The 16,750-nt window shown below is 33.2% G+C and overlaps 2 protein-coding genes across 5 annotated transcripts in view; one reads left to right on the forward strand and one right to left on the reverse strand.

Annotated features, from left to right (window-relative positions):
- The window catches only part of Elys (AT hook containing transcription factor 1 homolog), a 225,577-nt gene extending 209,413 nt beyond the window's left edge, over nucleotides 1-16,164 (reverse strand). For 3 of the 4 annotated variants that reach the window (XM_069843303.1, XM_069843304.1, XM_069843301.1), the window contains exons 1-3: nucleotides 15,930-16,064; nucleotides 15,528-15,690; nucleotides 13,126-13,394 (exon numbers count right to left, since the gene is read on the reverse strand). In XM_069843303.1, the coding sequence (XP_069699404.1) occupies nucleotides 13,126-13,394; nucleotides 15,528-15,657 (399 nt within the window). In that variant the 5' untranslated portion in view covers nucleotides 15,658-15,690; nucleotides 15,930-16,064. Of the gene's footprint in view, nucleotides 1-13,125; nucleotides 13,395-15,527; nucleotides 15,691-15,929 lie in introns of all 4 variants that reach the window. The other variant, XM_069843302.1, reaches the window with a different exon arrangement.
- Nucleotides 8,434-10,087, forward strand: LOC138712632 (uncharacterized). Its single transcript, XM_069844600.1, has 2 exons — nucleotides 8,434-8,671; nucleotides 9,628-10,087. The coding sequence occupies exons 1-2, from the start codon at nucleotides 8,556-8,558 to the stop codon at nucleotides 10,085-10,087; spliced, it is 576 nt and encodes a 191-aa protein (XP_069700701.1). The 5' UTR covers nucleotides 8,434-8,555.
- Nucleotides 16,165-16,750: the final 586 nt, after the last annotated feature.

The raw sequence follows: 16,750 nt of genomic DNA on the forward strand, positions 1-16,750 counted from the left end.
AACTTGACAGAAATGTTCGTGTGTCACAATATAATTTGTAATATTTTATTTGTTAACGGCACTGTTATTTTTATTAAAGTATGCGATTTAGCAGTTATATGTACTACACAAATGTCTTAATTGTTTGGAAAACAACTAAATGCATTTATGACATTTGGCACAATAATATGAATATTTTCAATTTTGGTAATAAATTAAGTGGCAAGAAAATGTTCATGTGTCACACCATATAATATTTAATATTTTTTACATTATTAACTATTCCTTTTCATTATGATTTTCTGTTTATATTTTGGAATGCTTACGTTAAAAAACAGTGATGTGTCTTTCATGAACTCCTAAGTATTTGATTAAATATCCTGTGAAGATCATAGTTATTTCGAAAATGTTACGTGTGTGACTATGGAATGACCCATCAGTATTGTCAGTATTGTTACAAATTACAAAACCTGAAACTGTTAGAATGGGATCAGGAGTAGTGACAAAAAAATGTAATGTTGTAGGCCTACATCAACATGACTATTTTAATCCAGTTTCTAATAGTTTTTAAGGTTTGAAGGCCTTTTGAGGTAGCCTAAACAGTATTGAACATGTGAGGGAAGGGCTATTTCTTGGTAATGGATTAGGCCTGTATATTTTATAATATTATTAACTATATATTGTTAAAGTACCTAGTAAATATCGTAATATGTATATTATATAATACTGTAAACGAGACAATATCACAGGCTGCAAACTAGATTATTCTTGTTTTTGTATAATTATACGAACATGTATGAAATAAACAAGACTACCATATTATTGAAGTCACTGGTAAAATTATGCAGGAGTTGGATTACAGTTCTAAATGTTTAGGGATTTTCTTAGATTTAAGGAAAGCTTTTGACACGGTTAACCATCGTTTACTTCTGGACAAATTATTTGATATAGGAGTCAGGGGTATTGCGCATAAGTTATTTCAATCATACTTAAACAAAAGAACTCAGGTAACCAAAATTGATGATAATATCAGTGAAAATGTAAATATTGATATAGGTGTCCCTCAGGGAACAATTTTAGGTCCTATTCTATTTTTAATATATATTAATGATTTATTAAACATTGATTTGAAAGTACATAATGGCTCCTGTTATTCTTACGCTGATGATACGGTGGTGATTTTCAGTGGTTTAACTTGGGAGGACACTTATAAACATGCCAATGTAGGTATAAATTTGATCAAAAACTGGCTTGATGCAAATTTGCTATCTCTAAATATAACTAAAACTACTTTGGTGCCATTTTCTTTAACAGTCTCTGGATTGAACAAATTGAAATCACTTTCTCATTTAAAATTAATAATCCACGACTCATTTCGTAAACTCTCTACAACCTGTAAATGCCCTTGCCTGAAAGAATCTGTAGATGTGAAATACCTGGGAATTATTGTTGATCAGCACTTGAAATGGGATAGACAAATCACCTTTTTATGTAACAGGATACGTAAAACAATTTACAAATTTGTAAACCTTCGCCATTACTTGCCTACTCATGTATTACGTTTGGTTTATTTGGCTCTAGTTGAATCTGTTATCCAATATGGTATAATTGGATGGGGAGGCATTACAAAAACTGCTCTTTTTCCTCTAATTATGTTGCAAAAACGTATAATCAAAATTTGTTTGAAAAGGCGACTGGATTATCCAACAAATTTGATCCATTCTGAATTTAATGTTTTTAGAATTGACCAAATTTATAAATACTCTTTAATGAAATTCTATCATAAAAATAGAACGAAATTTGTAGCTCAGCCACATGCTCATAATACGAGACGAAATGAAATTCTTAAATTAGTTGAACCTAAATATTTCACATCTGCTGCTTTACTACACAGTACAAATTATGGTCCACGGCTATATAATTCGATAATAAAATTTCATCCAGAATTGACTACTTTAAGCAATGAAATTTTCAGATCCAGAATTAAAAAATTTATATGACAGACTTCCCTGTATATATATTATGTACCATGTATTGTAAAAGAAGTTTATTTCTATCCTAAGTGTATTTTTCTATTTTATCTTGGTTACTATATCAACATGACTTGCACTAATTATACTACTAATAATAATTTAATATTAATCCATCAATCTAAACATCGTCTCTTTTTTCACTCAGTTATTATTAGTATTATTATTTACTAATTTTATTACAATCTTTATGTGAGCTTTTTTCTTAAGTATTTTGTCTACAAAGTATGTGTATCTATGTAACGGAACTGTCCCCGAACACGAGCTTTGCTCTTTCGGGGTATTTTAATGTAACGTTTTTATGTATATGTTATTATTAAATAAATAAATAAATAAAATAAAAATTGGTTAGGTTAGGATAGGATTACTTATATATTGTAATCAGGCTATATGCACAAATTTTCCAATATACTACTATCATAACTAAATAGGTAATGTTAACATTAATTTTCATACGTTTTTGTGGTGCAAGTTAAAATAATTCAAAGTAAAGTATAACAAAACTCCGACAACATTATAATTATGAACGTCAAATTCTCTTATTTTATTTATTTTTCAGTGTTTAGTCCTTTATTTCCCATTGTTCTTTGGATTTGTCATTAGTGAAATATCAATTAACGGATAAATTATGTTACACACTCAGTTGATAATATAAATAATATTCACGACAATATATAAAAACAGAAGAGATAACGAATCATAATTTAGCCGACCGATAACTTTATAACATGGTCTACATATTCTATATTCTATATAGGTACATTGGCTTTGCGCCGAGAGACTGTATTGTATTCTATTCAATGCAAAGGCATACTTTATCTTATCTCTTCGCTTCGCCCACGTGACAACTATATTTAGCCGACTCGTTACGAACTTGCCAAGGTCATATAGGCCAATAATAATTTATCCATGGTCATCAGTTGTCGACAGTACATACCGTTGCTTACGAGATAATCTCGTAAGCAAGAAATAATCGATTTAGACCGATCAGACCGGTTCAGAGTTCGTGTCTCGTGATGGTGTTTGTCATTGTGCCATCTGTTAACGATTATTGAACTACATCAAGCCGGCCTCCAACTGCAAACTCGAAAGTCCATATAAAGGAGTTATCTGTTAGTATATATGATCTAGGCTATTACTGAATATTTAAATAATTCAGTGAATATAATAATAATACTTGGATGGATTGACACACAACCAGATAGCTCACATCTTGAAAGATAAACAAAGACATACCAGTATAGTAAACACTTGAACCTTCAGGGGGGTAGACTGTAATTCTGGCCTTTTTTGGTAACTGGAAAACGACGAGAAAGACTATCAGTAGCCAAGTGAGTAGAGCAACAAGTTAATATTAGAAGATTCAATGTTCCGAAATTAAAGGACAAAAAAACTAAGCAACATAATCACGTCGAAATTTCAAATAGGTCTGCCACTTCAGCAAGTTCTAAGTTGAGGAAGAGTTTAATGTTAATAGCATGTGGGAAAATATCCGAGATAATATCAAAATTACAGCAGAGCAGAGCATAAGTTATTATGAAACTGAAAAAAAAAAAAAAAAAAGAAATCGTGGTTTGATGAAGACTGTTAAATGGTGGTAGAAAGAAGAAGCAGGCAAAATTGAAATTCTTACAGGATCCGCTTGAGGCGAACAGAGAAAAATTCAAATATCTTGGAGCAACAGTAACAAATATAAATGACACTCGGGAGGAAATTAAATGCAGAATAAATATGGGAAATGCGTGTTATTATTCGGGTTAGATGTCATTCAATCTGCTCTCAAAAAAGCTTAAAGTTAGAATTTATAAAACAGTTATATTACAGATTGTTCTGCATGGTTGTGAAACTTGGACTCTCATTTTGAGAGAGAAACAGAGGTTTAGGGTAGGATTGGTATTCTCCAGGCTAGAGGGCCGTGGTCAGTCGGTAATACAACAAAACGTTTCATCCACTACTCCGGTGGACATCTTCAGTGGCATGGTTCACGTGAGCGGAGAGATCTGCTGTGTGTATCAAGGACTGGTACTGAGAATGGTAGCAGGTGTGGGAGGATTGTGGCTTGTCGATCGCCCTGGTCCATACCAGTGGCTTCGGTGTTCTGATTGGCTGTCATAGTGTCCAATTGTCGGAGAAAGGGTTTGGTGTGTATGCTTCTGAGGGCCGGGTACCAAACTTTGTTGACCTCGGGTCCTTCTTCCTTACGATTAAACTTTAATGGTATGGTTTGAGATAATTTAAGCAGGTAGAGAGTGTGGAGGCATTACAGCCCTTTAAGGGCCCAGACTGAACAGCCAGTTCCAGGCCTCACGGTCACATGCCGACGCAGAAATGGACAATCATCCAACCAGAATGGAGATATCATGTGATTAGCATGATGATCCTTCCAGCCGTTATAGCTGGCTTTTGTAACTGGATTTCACTACTTATTATAACTCCCCAAGTGCATCACGATAATGGGTGGGCAGAGTCCCATACACTGGCCGAAATTTCATGAGGAAATTTCTTTCTCCATCAAGACTCGAACCAGCACACATTCTGTACTGTGAGTTCTAGGTAGTATGCCTCAGACCACAATGCCAGGGCGCAGGACATATTATAACTGTATAACAATTAATTTCATCTTTACAAAATCCTTATAGAGAACTCTGAAGATACCTAAGGCTTATATTTTCATAGTTCCTGAATCTATATTGGAAACGGTATTGTTATGTAACAGTAGCATTACAGTTCTTTCTATTGCATTAACATGCCGAATATAAAAAATGGAACACCCTAATCTTGAACCCAGAAGTAATCCCACAAGCATCATGGAAAACTGCAGTTGCAGCCTTCAGGCTGCTTACAGGACACGATTGCTTGGCAAGCCACTTACATAAACTACAAATTCTAAATTTACCATTGTGTTTCCTGTGCAACAGTCAATAGGAGATGAACAAGAGCCACTTGAAGACCTGCAATGCACTATCTGCAGAAGACACTGTAGCCCAGAAGTATTGGAGAGCAATAATGCTAATGGCTTCATTGCTAGATGCAAGGCATTGAAACAACAACAACATGCGTTACTGCGGAGCGTGAATATGCGGCTTGAGCGGGCTCTGATGAGACTTGGGGCATCACACATTGGTTTGATAGATGTAAGCCCTATAAGAAGGTATGAATATACGTCACATGGCCTGCATCTGAATGGTAGAGGCAAGGAGCACCTTTCGGTTCTTATTGCTAATAGCATCAGAGGCAGCCAAGTTAAAAAGCAGAGTTGTAATATTCCTGTATTAGTTAATGCTAGGGCTTCTCCTTTTTTAGGTTAAACCTCCCACCAGTAAGGTGTTTGAAACAAGTTCAACTAAATTGTAAATGCTCTGATGTTTCTAGTAATGAACACAGTAACTTCACTATTTTTCATCAAAATATTAGGGGATTAAAACAAAAAACTGATGAATTGATCACTTCTTTAGCAACTCAAAAGCATAAACCTCAGATATTATGTATAACTGAACATCATATGAAGCAACAGGAAATACTACAACTGTCTTTACATGGATATGTATTAGGTTCCCATTTCTGTAGACATGTCTTCCAAAAAGGGGGTGCCTGTATTTTTATCAGAGAGGATCTATTATTTAGTAAAATTGATATATCTGATTTTTGCCTTGAACAAGATATTGAAATCTGTGGAATACAAATTGGTTATGAGATATCAAATTTAATTATCTTATGTGTTTATAGGGCGCCAATGGGAGATTATAAGAAATTTACAACTAACTTAGATTCATTATTGAAAAGACTTTATAAACCACATACCGAATTTGTAATCTGTGGTGACATAAACATAGATTATCTATCAGAAAGCTCACGTAAAAGAAAATTAAACTCACTTCTTGAAACTTATAATCTTAGTCACACAGTAAGTTTTCCAACCAGAACACAAGCTGGAAGTAGTACTGCCATTGATAATATATTTATAGATAAAAGTAGATTGAATTCCTATTCAACAGTACCATTAGTCAATGGCCTGTCTGATCACGATGCACAAATTCTAAGTGTTTTCAATATGAGTGAAAAATTCCAAAGTGTTAATCTAAAAATAAAAAAAAGGATTATAAATGCTGAATCTCTTCATCATTTAAATACATGTCTACAAAATGAATCTTGGGAAAATGTATATAGTACCGATACCATTGATATTAATACTAAATTTAATGCATTTTTCACTACATTTACGAATTATTTCAATGAATGTTTTCCAGTCAAGGTGGTGAAAAAATGTAAAAGTAAAAACACGTAGATAACTCAGGGAATAAATATCATGTGCTAGAAAAAGGAATCTATATTTAATGAGTAGGAATAATGATGATCCTCATGTTCTTAATTACTACAAGAATTACTGTAAAACTTTGACAAAAGTTATAAAAGATGCAAAGAAAATGTATCTGAATGAAAAAATACAAAATTCAGATAATAAGATTAAAACTAGCCTATTTGGGATATTATTAAAAATGAAACTAATCGATATTCAAAGAGTGAAAATATTACTTGCATTAAAATCAATGATAGTAAAACAGATAACCCAAAATCAATTGCAAATCATTTTAACGACTTCTATATAAATATTATTCAGAACTTAAACATTCAAGATTGTGCAGAAGATGCTGCACTTGGTTACCTAACTGATGCATTTAACGCTGAGTTTTTAGGTCTCAAATTTATTCCCACTACCGCAGCAGAAATCATGCATGTGATAAAACAACTAAAAACAAAATATTCCTCTGGATATGATGAAATTCCAAGTAAAGTTCTGAAAGCTTGTTCTGAAATATTATCCCCTCCGTTAAGCTATCTATGCAATTTGTCAATGCAATGTGGTATTTTTCCAGAAAGACTCAAATATTCAATAGTAAAACCAATATACAAAAAGGGAGATAAATGTACTATTGCTAATTACAGACCCATATCATTATTAACAACATTTTCAAAAGTGTTTGAGAAAGTTATGTATAATAGATTATATCATTACCTGGAGTCCAACAATATATTAGTTTTAGAACAGTTTGGATTTAGAAAACAAAAATCGACAGAGAATGCTGCTTTTAGTTTGGTGGATGAAATACTAAATTCATTAAATTCGAAACTACATGTAGGTGGGATTTTTTGTGACTTGGCTAAAGCCAGGGTGGTTTTACTCAAATGAGAGAAGTTGGATGCTCATAGATGTTCCTTAGTTTGCCGCATGTGGTCAGGACAGCGCTAGCTGTATTTCAATCACAGAATTTGTATGATCTAGGGTAACACAAAGTCTTTGTTTTCGAAAGTTCTTTGGTTATAAGTTTTGCCAATATGACAGTTTTTTAACAGATATCCATTATTTACAGGATGTGTCAGTTTTACAACACGGAAAATATTATTGTTATTATTTTTATATTATATAATTTTTGTATAGCCGATTTTCATCTTTCGTCGGAGACAAAGCAGCGATAAATTCGATATTTCTATTTCTAATATAGTCATATTTGTTCAGTTGATCAATGTGTGGATGTTAGCAGCTCTGTTTCATGTGGATCTGGAAAAAAAGGACGACATTTTGAACGACTGTTGTTATCATAGACAAATAAATAGAGTTGTTATATCGAAGTGAGTTCGAAGCAAAGATTTAAAATAAAATTAAGTATTTAAAAAATTTCTACGTGGACCCAGGTTCACGAGTGGGTTTTGCAGTGACCAAAGTTTTTTTTATAGTGGTTTTTGCAAGAAGGAGTAATTCGCAACGGCAAAGGTAAGAAAGAATTAGGTTTGAGTTTACTAGAATTACCTATCTAATTTTTAAATGTTCATCATTTCTTAAACATGTGATATACTGAGATCGTTTAATTGTTTTAAAAAATGTAATGTACTTTTTCAGATATTAATGCGTGACACTACCCTTCCTCTTTATTTCAGTTCACCTAGGCCACGTGGTGAATGAACTGCTTCTCGTGTGCCGAATTTCAAGATTCTGTAGGCCTAAATACAATATCACGAAGAGACTGAGAGGTAAGCCAATCGAGTTAATACACATCCTGAGTTGAAGGAATATCTAATTTTTTTTTATATACAGTTGGGTTAGGTTGTTCAGACGTCTTAAAATTCTTGAGATAGAATCTGAATTGAATGAATATATTATTCCCGGAAACCAGATATTTAGAAAATTTGAATTTTACAGTTTGCAGTAGTACCGTTACTTAAATAATTTGATAAAAAAAAGTTTCGTGTTACCAGTGGTAATTAGCGTACAGGTAGTTCTGGTGATTTTGAAAGCGAAAAACATTGAATTAATAAGGAATTTTTTGTGAGGATGGAGTTGATCTATATACAATACATAACAATAGCCTCAACTAACCAGACCTAACCTGTCAGAGATTCCTATATGCAAGGTGTATAAGCGGAGGACGAAGGGAACTACCTCTGCGCTAGTTTAGCCAATTTCCTGTAATTATTGTTTTATGAAATGTATCATTAATGCATTAAATTATACTAGTCTACTTCTTGTTTGTTTCAGTTAATTGAAAGCAGATGGCAGACCTTTTACGCCGTAAATGTGCTGCAGTTTATTGCCAGAAATCTGGCAGTGATGGGAAGACACGGCTATTCCGATTTCCAGTGCCAAGTAATGCAGCACAGCGTAAAAGGTAAGGAAATAGAAGTAATAATGGCGTTAATAATAATAATAATAATAATAATAATAATAATAATAATAATAACAATACTTTTTATTGACGTTAGACATAAGCTTCAATCATTTATAGCCTTTGGGCCTATTTGGTAAACTGTAGTGATTCTTATATTTAAATGAGATTTTCCGTTGAAATCAGATTTGTTTCTTTAAATTACTTTTTGCCTCCCAATGTAATTAATTTGAAGTACATTTATGCATTAATTCTTTCATGCTATTATGTTTCTGAATATGCTATTTTAAGTACTAATAACATTATATTAAAATCTGTCTTTGTTATGTTAACACATAGGCTTAATTTAAAATACACAAACAGTTACATCACTAATAATTTACACTTAATTATATTAGCTTAGACTTGGGTAAGATATCATTCGAAGTTAAATTGTTATTCTATAGAAAAGTATTAATATCCAATTTACATGAACTAATGTTATTGCAATAAATTTATGAGAAGAGCTTTTCACTGTGTTTTTTTTTTTTTTTAATAAATACATAACCAATATAGCATTTGTGCAACTGTTACTTTGAATATTGATAAGAGCTACAGCTATTCGTTTCAGCCCCCAGCATTATACCATACTTGAATTTGGTTGTAATTCCGAAAGTAGATCCTACTTGACTACTTGCGCCATGTGTTCTGTTGTCTCTCTTAGGAATAGATTTAAGAAGTGAGCAGAATAGCCAGCCATATGTAAAGACGTTTATATTTTCTTCTTTAAAAAGTTGTTCTCATCTCAACCATGTTAGCTGCATATAATTTGAACCTGTGATTTAAGTAATGAAATTATATGATGGAAATAATGGAAATATATGATGGAAATAATGGAAATTATTTCAATGACTTAAATTAGTACCAACTCTGGTTTGCGTTATTTTTCGAAACTAATAACAGAACCTTGATTGTTACAGGTACCAGATATGGGCTGATGTGGCCGAAAACCAGTTCCCTAAAAAAAGGGCCTATCTTTGTGAGAAACATTTCCACAAAAACCAGTTCAAGGATCCCTTCAGGTACAGCTTACTAAGAGGGGCCATTCCATCAAGAGACGCTTGGTATCTCTACTCGGGAACTACAGACATCACACCATCCTTTGAACTACCATCCAGTCCTACATCACCAGTCCTACCTACTTTGTCCACTTCACCACCTAACCTAACCGCTTCATTCATTTCACCATCTGATCTACCTCCTCCATCCCCTTCCCCACTAGATCCCGCTCTACCTGCTACCTCAACTCCAAAACCATTCCAACCTATCCAGTTGTTTGCACCCAGTCCTGATGTCAGTCATTTTTCTGAATCAAACTCTGATTGTTTGGCTACCCCGCTGGAGAGTTTCTTTGTATTCTTTATCAATGGTGATTATTGATTATTGATTACTTAGATTTTTAATATCCATATATTAAACTAATGGCAGTTTTAAAAATAGATGTTCAGCTCTGACGGTGTAAAACAAATAAAGTGGTGTTTTATAAATGTTTATGAACGTGCGTTGTACTATGTCACAGCAAAACATCTTATGACTATTTTAAGCTAATGTTTGACATAAAAAAATTAAGAGCGAATTATAATTATATAACTGACCAATAATAACTTCGAAGTCAATATTCCATACTCAATCTTTGTTTTTATCTTCCAATACATGATGCATAACATTATTTAAAAATAGTGCTTAAGGTGTTTTGGAGAGAAGTATCCTATCCTATTCGCATCCTGTATCTCAATTACATATTTTATCTAGAAGATGCAAAAACTTTTATTAGTCAACTTTGATAAATTAATTTAATTTCTGCCGCTATGTGTAACGAGATGTAGTTCCGATGTTTTGCCGCAAAGTGTCTCGACGTCGCGTCAATAGCGTGTCGAAGGTAATGCATTGAGTTGGGGGTCTTTCTATTTATTTGTCTATGGCTAAAGCATTTGATTGTGTAGACCATAGTATATTAGTAAAAAAATTGAAGTTTTATGGCATTAAAGATGAGATGTTGGGTTGGTTTACATCGTACTTATCAAATAGAAAACAAAAAGTAGAAATAAATGTACCAAATAGTCATAAAGTTACTTATTCAGAATTTAGAAATATTAAACATGGTGTTCCGCAGGGGTCAATTTTAGGTCCATTGTTGTTTCTAGTTTATATTAATGATTTAGCCTTGACCATAAACAATTCATCCCATGTAATTTTATTTGCAGATGATACAAGTGTAATTATTTCAAGCAAACAATACGATCATTTTATAAACACTTCTAATGCAGTGCTGAATCTAATGAATGAATGGTTCCATGCAAATAAACTAGCACTTAATGTTGATAAAACCAGTGCAGTCAAATTTAGTACACACAATAGTGCTCAGGTTTCCTACAGTATTCGATTAAATGGAACTCATCTCAAAGAATCTATAAGCACAAAGTTTCTTGGTTTAGAATTGGATAATCACTTGAACTGGAAAACGCATATAGAATGTATTACTCGTAAATTGAGCTCTGCCTGTTATGCATTAAGATCCTTATCTACTATTGGTGATATAAACTTACTTAAAATGTCATACTTTGCATATTTTCACTCTGTAATGAAATATGGATTAATACTCTGGGGTAACTCGTCTGAAGCTAAACATGTTTTTGTTTTACAAAAGAAAGCTATAAGAATAATGGCCGGTGTGCATAAAAGGACCTCATGTAAAAATATTTTCCGAAACTTAGAAATCTTGACTTTACCTTGTGAATACATTCTTTCCCTAATGATGCTGTATATTAAGAACCAAGATAAATTCAGTACTAATCAAGACATTCATCATTTTAATACAAGACATGAATCAGATCTTCATCTACCCTCTGTTAGTCTAAGCTGTTTTAAAAAAGGAGTTTGCTATTCATGTATAACAGTCTTCAATGCACTGCCTAATTATCTTAAAGATTTGAAGAACAACGAGAAAAGGTTCAGAAAAGAATTAACCAAATTTCTACATACTCATACCTTCTACACAATTGATGAATTGTTTATGCTTGTGAATTGAATTATTCTACTTAAATGACATGTACAATTTTATATAGCTCAACTAAAATATGTTTTTATATTGACTTAATCTGTTTACTATGTATTGTATTTTTTGTTTAGCATAACTGATGAATTGTATGTACTGTAAATTGAATAGTATACTGTATAGGTCAACTGATGAATTGTTTAAGCTTATAAATTGAATTAATCTACTTCATATGAATTGTATAGCTTAACGAAAATAAGTTTGTAAATTCAACTAATTTGATTGTATATGTTTGTATAGTTTGGCTGATGAATTGTATATGTTCTTAAAATGATTACTAGTCAGTGTAGCTCTACTGATGAATTGTATATAGACCTACTGTAAATTGAATGGTAATATGTACAGCTCAACTGATGAATTGTTTATGATTATAAATTGAATTAATCTACTTGATATTAATTGCACAAATTTGTATAGCTTAATGAAAGTATGCTACTTTGTATTGTATATATTTGTATAGATTTGGTCGATGAATTGTATATGCCTTAAATTGAATAGTAATCTATATAGCTCTACTGATAAATTGTTTGTGTTTGTAATTTGAAGTAGTTTGCATGATATGTATTATCAATTTCTGTATATCACAACTGGTTGAATTGTTTATGCCTTAAATTTAATTAAATTGTTTTGTATTATAATATAGCTCAACTTATGAATGATCGTTTGCGTTTGTAAATTTAATAATCTGATTGGCTATGTATTGTATACTTTTAGTAGAGCCATCGATGTTGGTCAGTCGACAGACTCGCTGGGCTGCTGATCCGGAGCTGCATTCGGGCTTGGGTTGGATCCCCCTTTGGACTTTGGTTTCTTCGGAGGTTTTCCCCAGCCGTGGGACTGAAGCCGGATGGTCTATGGCGAGTCCTTGGCATCAACCCCTTTGATTTGATTACCCCCTTTGATTTGATTACCTGGTTGGGTTTTTCCGAGGTTTCCCCCACCGAAAAGGCAAATGCCGGGTAATATTTTGGCGAATCCTCGGACCTCATCTCATCTCACTACATCTCGCCAAAATGTAAAAAAAATGTAAAAAAAATGTAAAAAAATTGTACAAAATTGTAAAAATTGTAGAAAATTACTAAATTGTAAAACTATAAAAATTTGTAAAAATTGTAATTGTAATATTGTAAAATGTTGACATGTTCCACATCTTAAAGCTTCATTGCTCATGTAAGATCTATGGAATAAAATAAATGAATGAATGAATGAACTAGCACTAAATAAAATGAGACAGATATGGAATTCTATCAGTGTTGTTATACAATGTGGACAAGGATAAAATGAAACTGGCGATTATGAACATTTCAATAAAAATAAACGGAGATGTTGAACAACATGAATATTATTCAATATGATCTCTTACCTTTGATGGCATCTGCACAGCTCGTAGGACTTTGGAGCCTCTAATATCAAAAATGCATATCATTCCCCCAACCAGTTCACATTCCAGTCCCACCACAAACTGTGAAACTCTTCCTGACTCATCATTACAGGGAAGCTCCGTGACACAAGTCACTCTGGTTTTGAAGTCACGCAACACAGCACCAAATGTCCAAGCAGCCACTTTAGCTCCATTTATGGTTCTTATGACTTCAAAATTTGGACCCCAACTCAGCCAAGCATACTGGGTGTCTGTTGAAGAAGAAAAACAGGAATAGTACATTATGGGGGGGAAAGGAATAAAACAAACCTAACATAATCTCTGTCATAACTGTGATACTATGGAGGTTAATTCCAGAAAAATGTACACCACAAACCACTTTCAAAAATATTTTTTCTGAGTTTCTTTCTCAGAGTATGTTATTTATTAATGTATGAATCAACACAATTTAGATTAGTTATTACTGTTGGTAACACTATTCAATCAAACATGACTACGATGTGAATAGCTTGTGACTCACTGAAGTCAGTATCTTCATTAATTAATTACAGATGAGTAAATAAATAATACCGGTAGTTACAATGTTCTCATATTAAAATTATATTTAAAGTATAATATTTAAGAATAACATTGGATCAGTTGTTTATCTATGAAAATAATATGTTGTCTTGTAGTGTGAGTCACAATAAACATAGAATTTTTGTTTGGTGTGTGTAAAAAGAATAATTAGGTACCAATAATTTTTATTTCCTTTTTCGGTTAATGGCCACACAATACAATGCTAGTAAGTTGCACTTCAATCACTGCAAAAAATATACACATTTTTTTATTTTATTGTAGTGTAACACATCTCAGTTTTGAACTATTATGAGTTATTACGTAGTTCTGAATGATGGATAAATACTGTCCTTCTTTTTTGAGAGTTTAAAAAATAGGCTAATTTAATCTAGGCTACTTCATAGATCGTGAACAATTAAAATGCTGTTGTTAGGGAAAGATAGTAATGAGATACTGAAGACCTGAAAAAATCTGTACATAAAGCAATGTTTTAATAGTATAAACCTGATTTTATTTAATTATGGAAAATTCCGTGGCACTGTGAAAGAAAGAACAGCAAGAAAGATTAAAAGCTTCTGGGAAATTTGAGGACTTCAGAAACTCATCAACTTATGTAATTTCAGATTATGACCATCATGACATTATGCTATAGCTGTTTTCGATAATACTATCATTGATTACATTAAGAAAGAATTTCCAATATTTCCCGATCAGATAGAAGTACCCAGCATTTTAAACAAAAATATTCATTGTGCTTGACTACACTGAGGTCAGAATATACAGAGTGGCACTTCTCAGCTACGGGTCATGGAAAAGGTCTAATTAATGGGATAGGAGGAACTATAAAGCGCAGGGTTAGAGAGACAATATTGTCAAGACAGACTGATCCACATTCAGCTGAACATTTTGCACCATACCTGGGATTTATAAGTAATATGGAGTAGTGGAAATTGGAGGTGATCAATGGGAGAGCTGTATGTCCACTCAGCCCTCCCAAAGTACATAGGCTACCTTACTTATTTACCAAAATCCTTGTGCGTGAATGAAAAACGCCGCCATATTTCCTGAATGTGACGTAACTTGAGGGAGAGAATAAAACAGTTTTCAGTGTCCAACACACCTAATCTAAACTAACCTAACTTAACCTGTCACAATACTACACACCTGTTGTAACATACCTCACGTTTAGTAACATTACGTTTGCAAATATTGTCCCACCCTGCCATATGCCGTGTCAGGAGCCACCTAGTGGAAAAACTGGAACGTGATGGTGGGCGACTCTCTCTCCACTGCTCATAATTACATAATTATATTTAATGCTATAAATGTGTGTTTTGTGCAATAATCAATGTGTTGTAGTGATAAAAATATGTTGTGGCTGTGATAGAAGTGTTGAAAATTGGTTTACAAAGCCACGTTGGCAGTGATAAACGTGTGCAATATTCGTTTACATTGCGGTTGGATACTCTACCTTGAATAAAATGACACAAGTGATGTACCATTGAAGCATTTTACAGTTATTATAATGTTTTAATGTTGTTTATATGCTGTTAGAAGTTTAATAATGGAGTCAAAGTAATGCGAGTCAAACGTGGAATTAACCAGGCGGTCTTTATAATTAATAAACTTCAGTTTACAGTTTCCCTAATCCTCCTTTACCTCTATTACTCCTACCTTGTGCGCACAAAATAAAAGTACTATATTTACCTCTTAGTGCCTTTTCATAACCGTGATAATGCTCATTCGACAAACACTGACAAATCTGCTCTTTTAAGAAAAAGATGAATTGTTGGAGTCAGGAAACTGTACACTAAAGTTATATTTACCTTTCAAAAGTCCTCCTTTCAGACTATAAGGTTGCTCTTGATAACCATCTTCCGTTCTTAAATAACTTGTAACAGAAGACGGAAATTTTACAACTTTACTAATGGCACTCGGTGCTTCCTGAAGTTTCATTTTCTCTTCGTTTGAGAACTATATGTAGTTTACCTGAAATGAAAGCTGTATTTAACAAATAGGCCTATTTGATGTAAAAATGAGGTTAGGCCTATGTTGTAGAGGGAATGAAAATGATATACGGCCTCTCTTAAGATCCAACTGTTCTACAATTTAACATGCTAATCATTACTGTCCTTTTTTCTTCTTTCTAAAATCAAGAACAAGTTTTACACAAAAGTTTAAATCATAAAACATTGTACAATCGATTCTACAATTGAACATTAACTTACACTTAAAATATGCCACAACCAAAGCCGCGAATTATCATAGTTCTGAAATTAATACATACACTTCACACAATAATAAGCACTTAATTACACTTTAACTTACTAACAAATATCCTTCAAGTCATATTTCTCACATAACTTCGCAACGAAAATAAAGCGCCATTTCCTATTTTAACCCTAGACTCTCTCGTAATCTACAACCGCTCGCAAGTTCGCAACGCTCAGAGCGAAAACCAACAGTCCCTGTAGCACAATACAAAGCAGTGTATAAGGTTCGTTCCAACAGCAGTCAGGAACCGTCCCTAACAACGAGTTAGAAACGTTGCTTACGAGATTATACAAGCTGGCGCATAGAGCTTGAAAAACGAGTCTGAAGTGGTTCCCTCGTAATGCCAATTCCGCCGCTCGGAGCGCTGTTCTGCCCTATATGTTCATAGCAGAACACTTAAAAGACATTGACATTTGAGACATTTAAAGGACTCATCATTGCTTATTAAATGCTTCGTACAATATTTTATGGACAATAGACGTAATTTGCAAACTTCTACTCCTCAATTATATTACAATAAAAGGCTGTCATTCTTGATATTAAAACATATTACATATAAACTGAGGGACTGTCGGCATATTTATAATATTCGTACTCAATCAGTAATGCACAATTAATCGAACTATTTTCACGATGCACAGTGCTTTGTAATGGTACTATTCGTCATTTCATAGGGCAGAGAGGCGAACCTAGCGGCAGAAATTGTAATGACTCACAGAGACCTACTCTCGATCGTGCTATGCGCCAGCTTGTGTAATCCCGTAAGCAACGGTTA

The sequence above is a fragment of the Periplaneta americana genome, chromosome 13 (assembly GCF_040183065.1).
Source record: "Periplaneta americana isolate PAMFEO1 chromosome 13, P.americana_PAMFEO1_priV1, whole genome shotgun sequence".
In the NCBI taxonomy this organism is placed as follows: Eukaryota; Metazoa; Arthropoda; class Insecta; order Blattodea; family Blattidae; genus Periplaneta; species Periplaneta americana.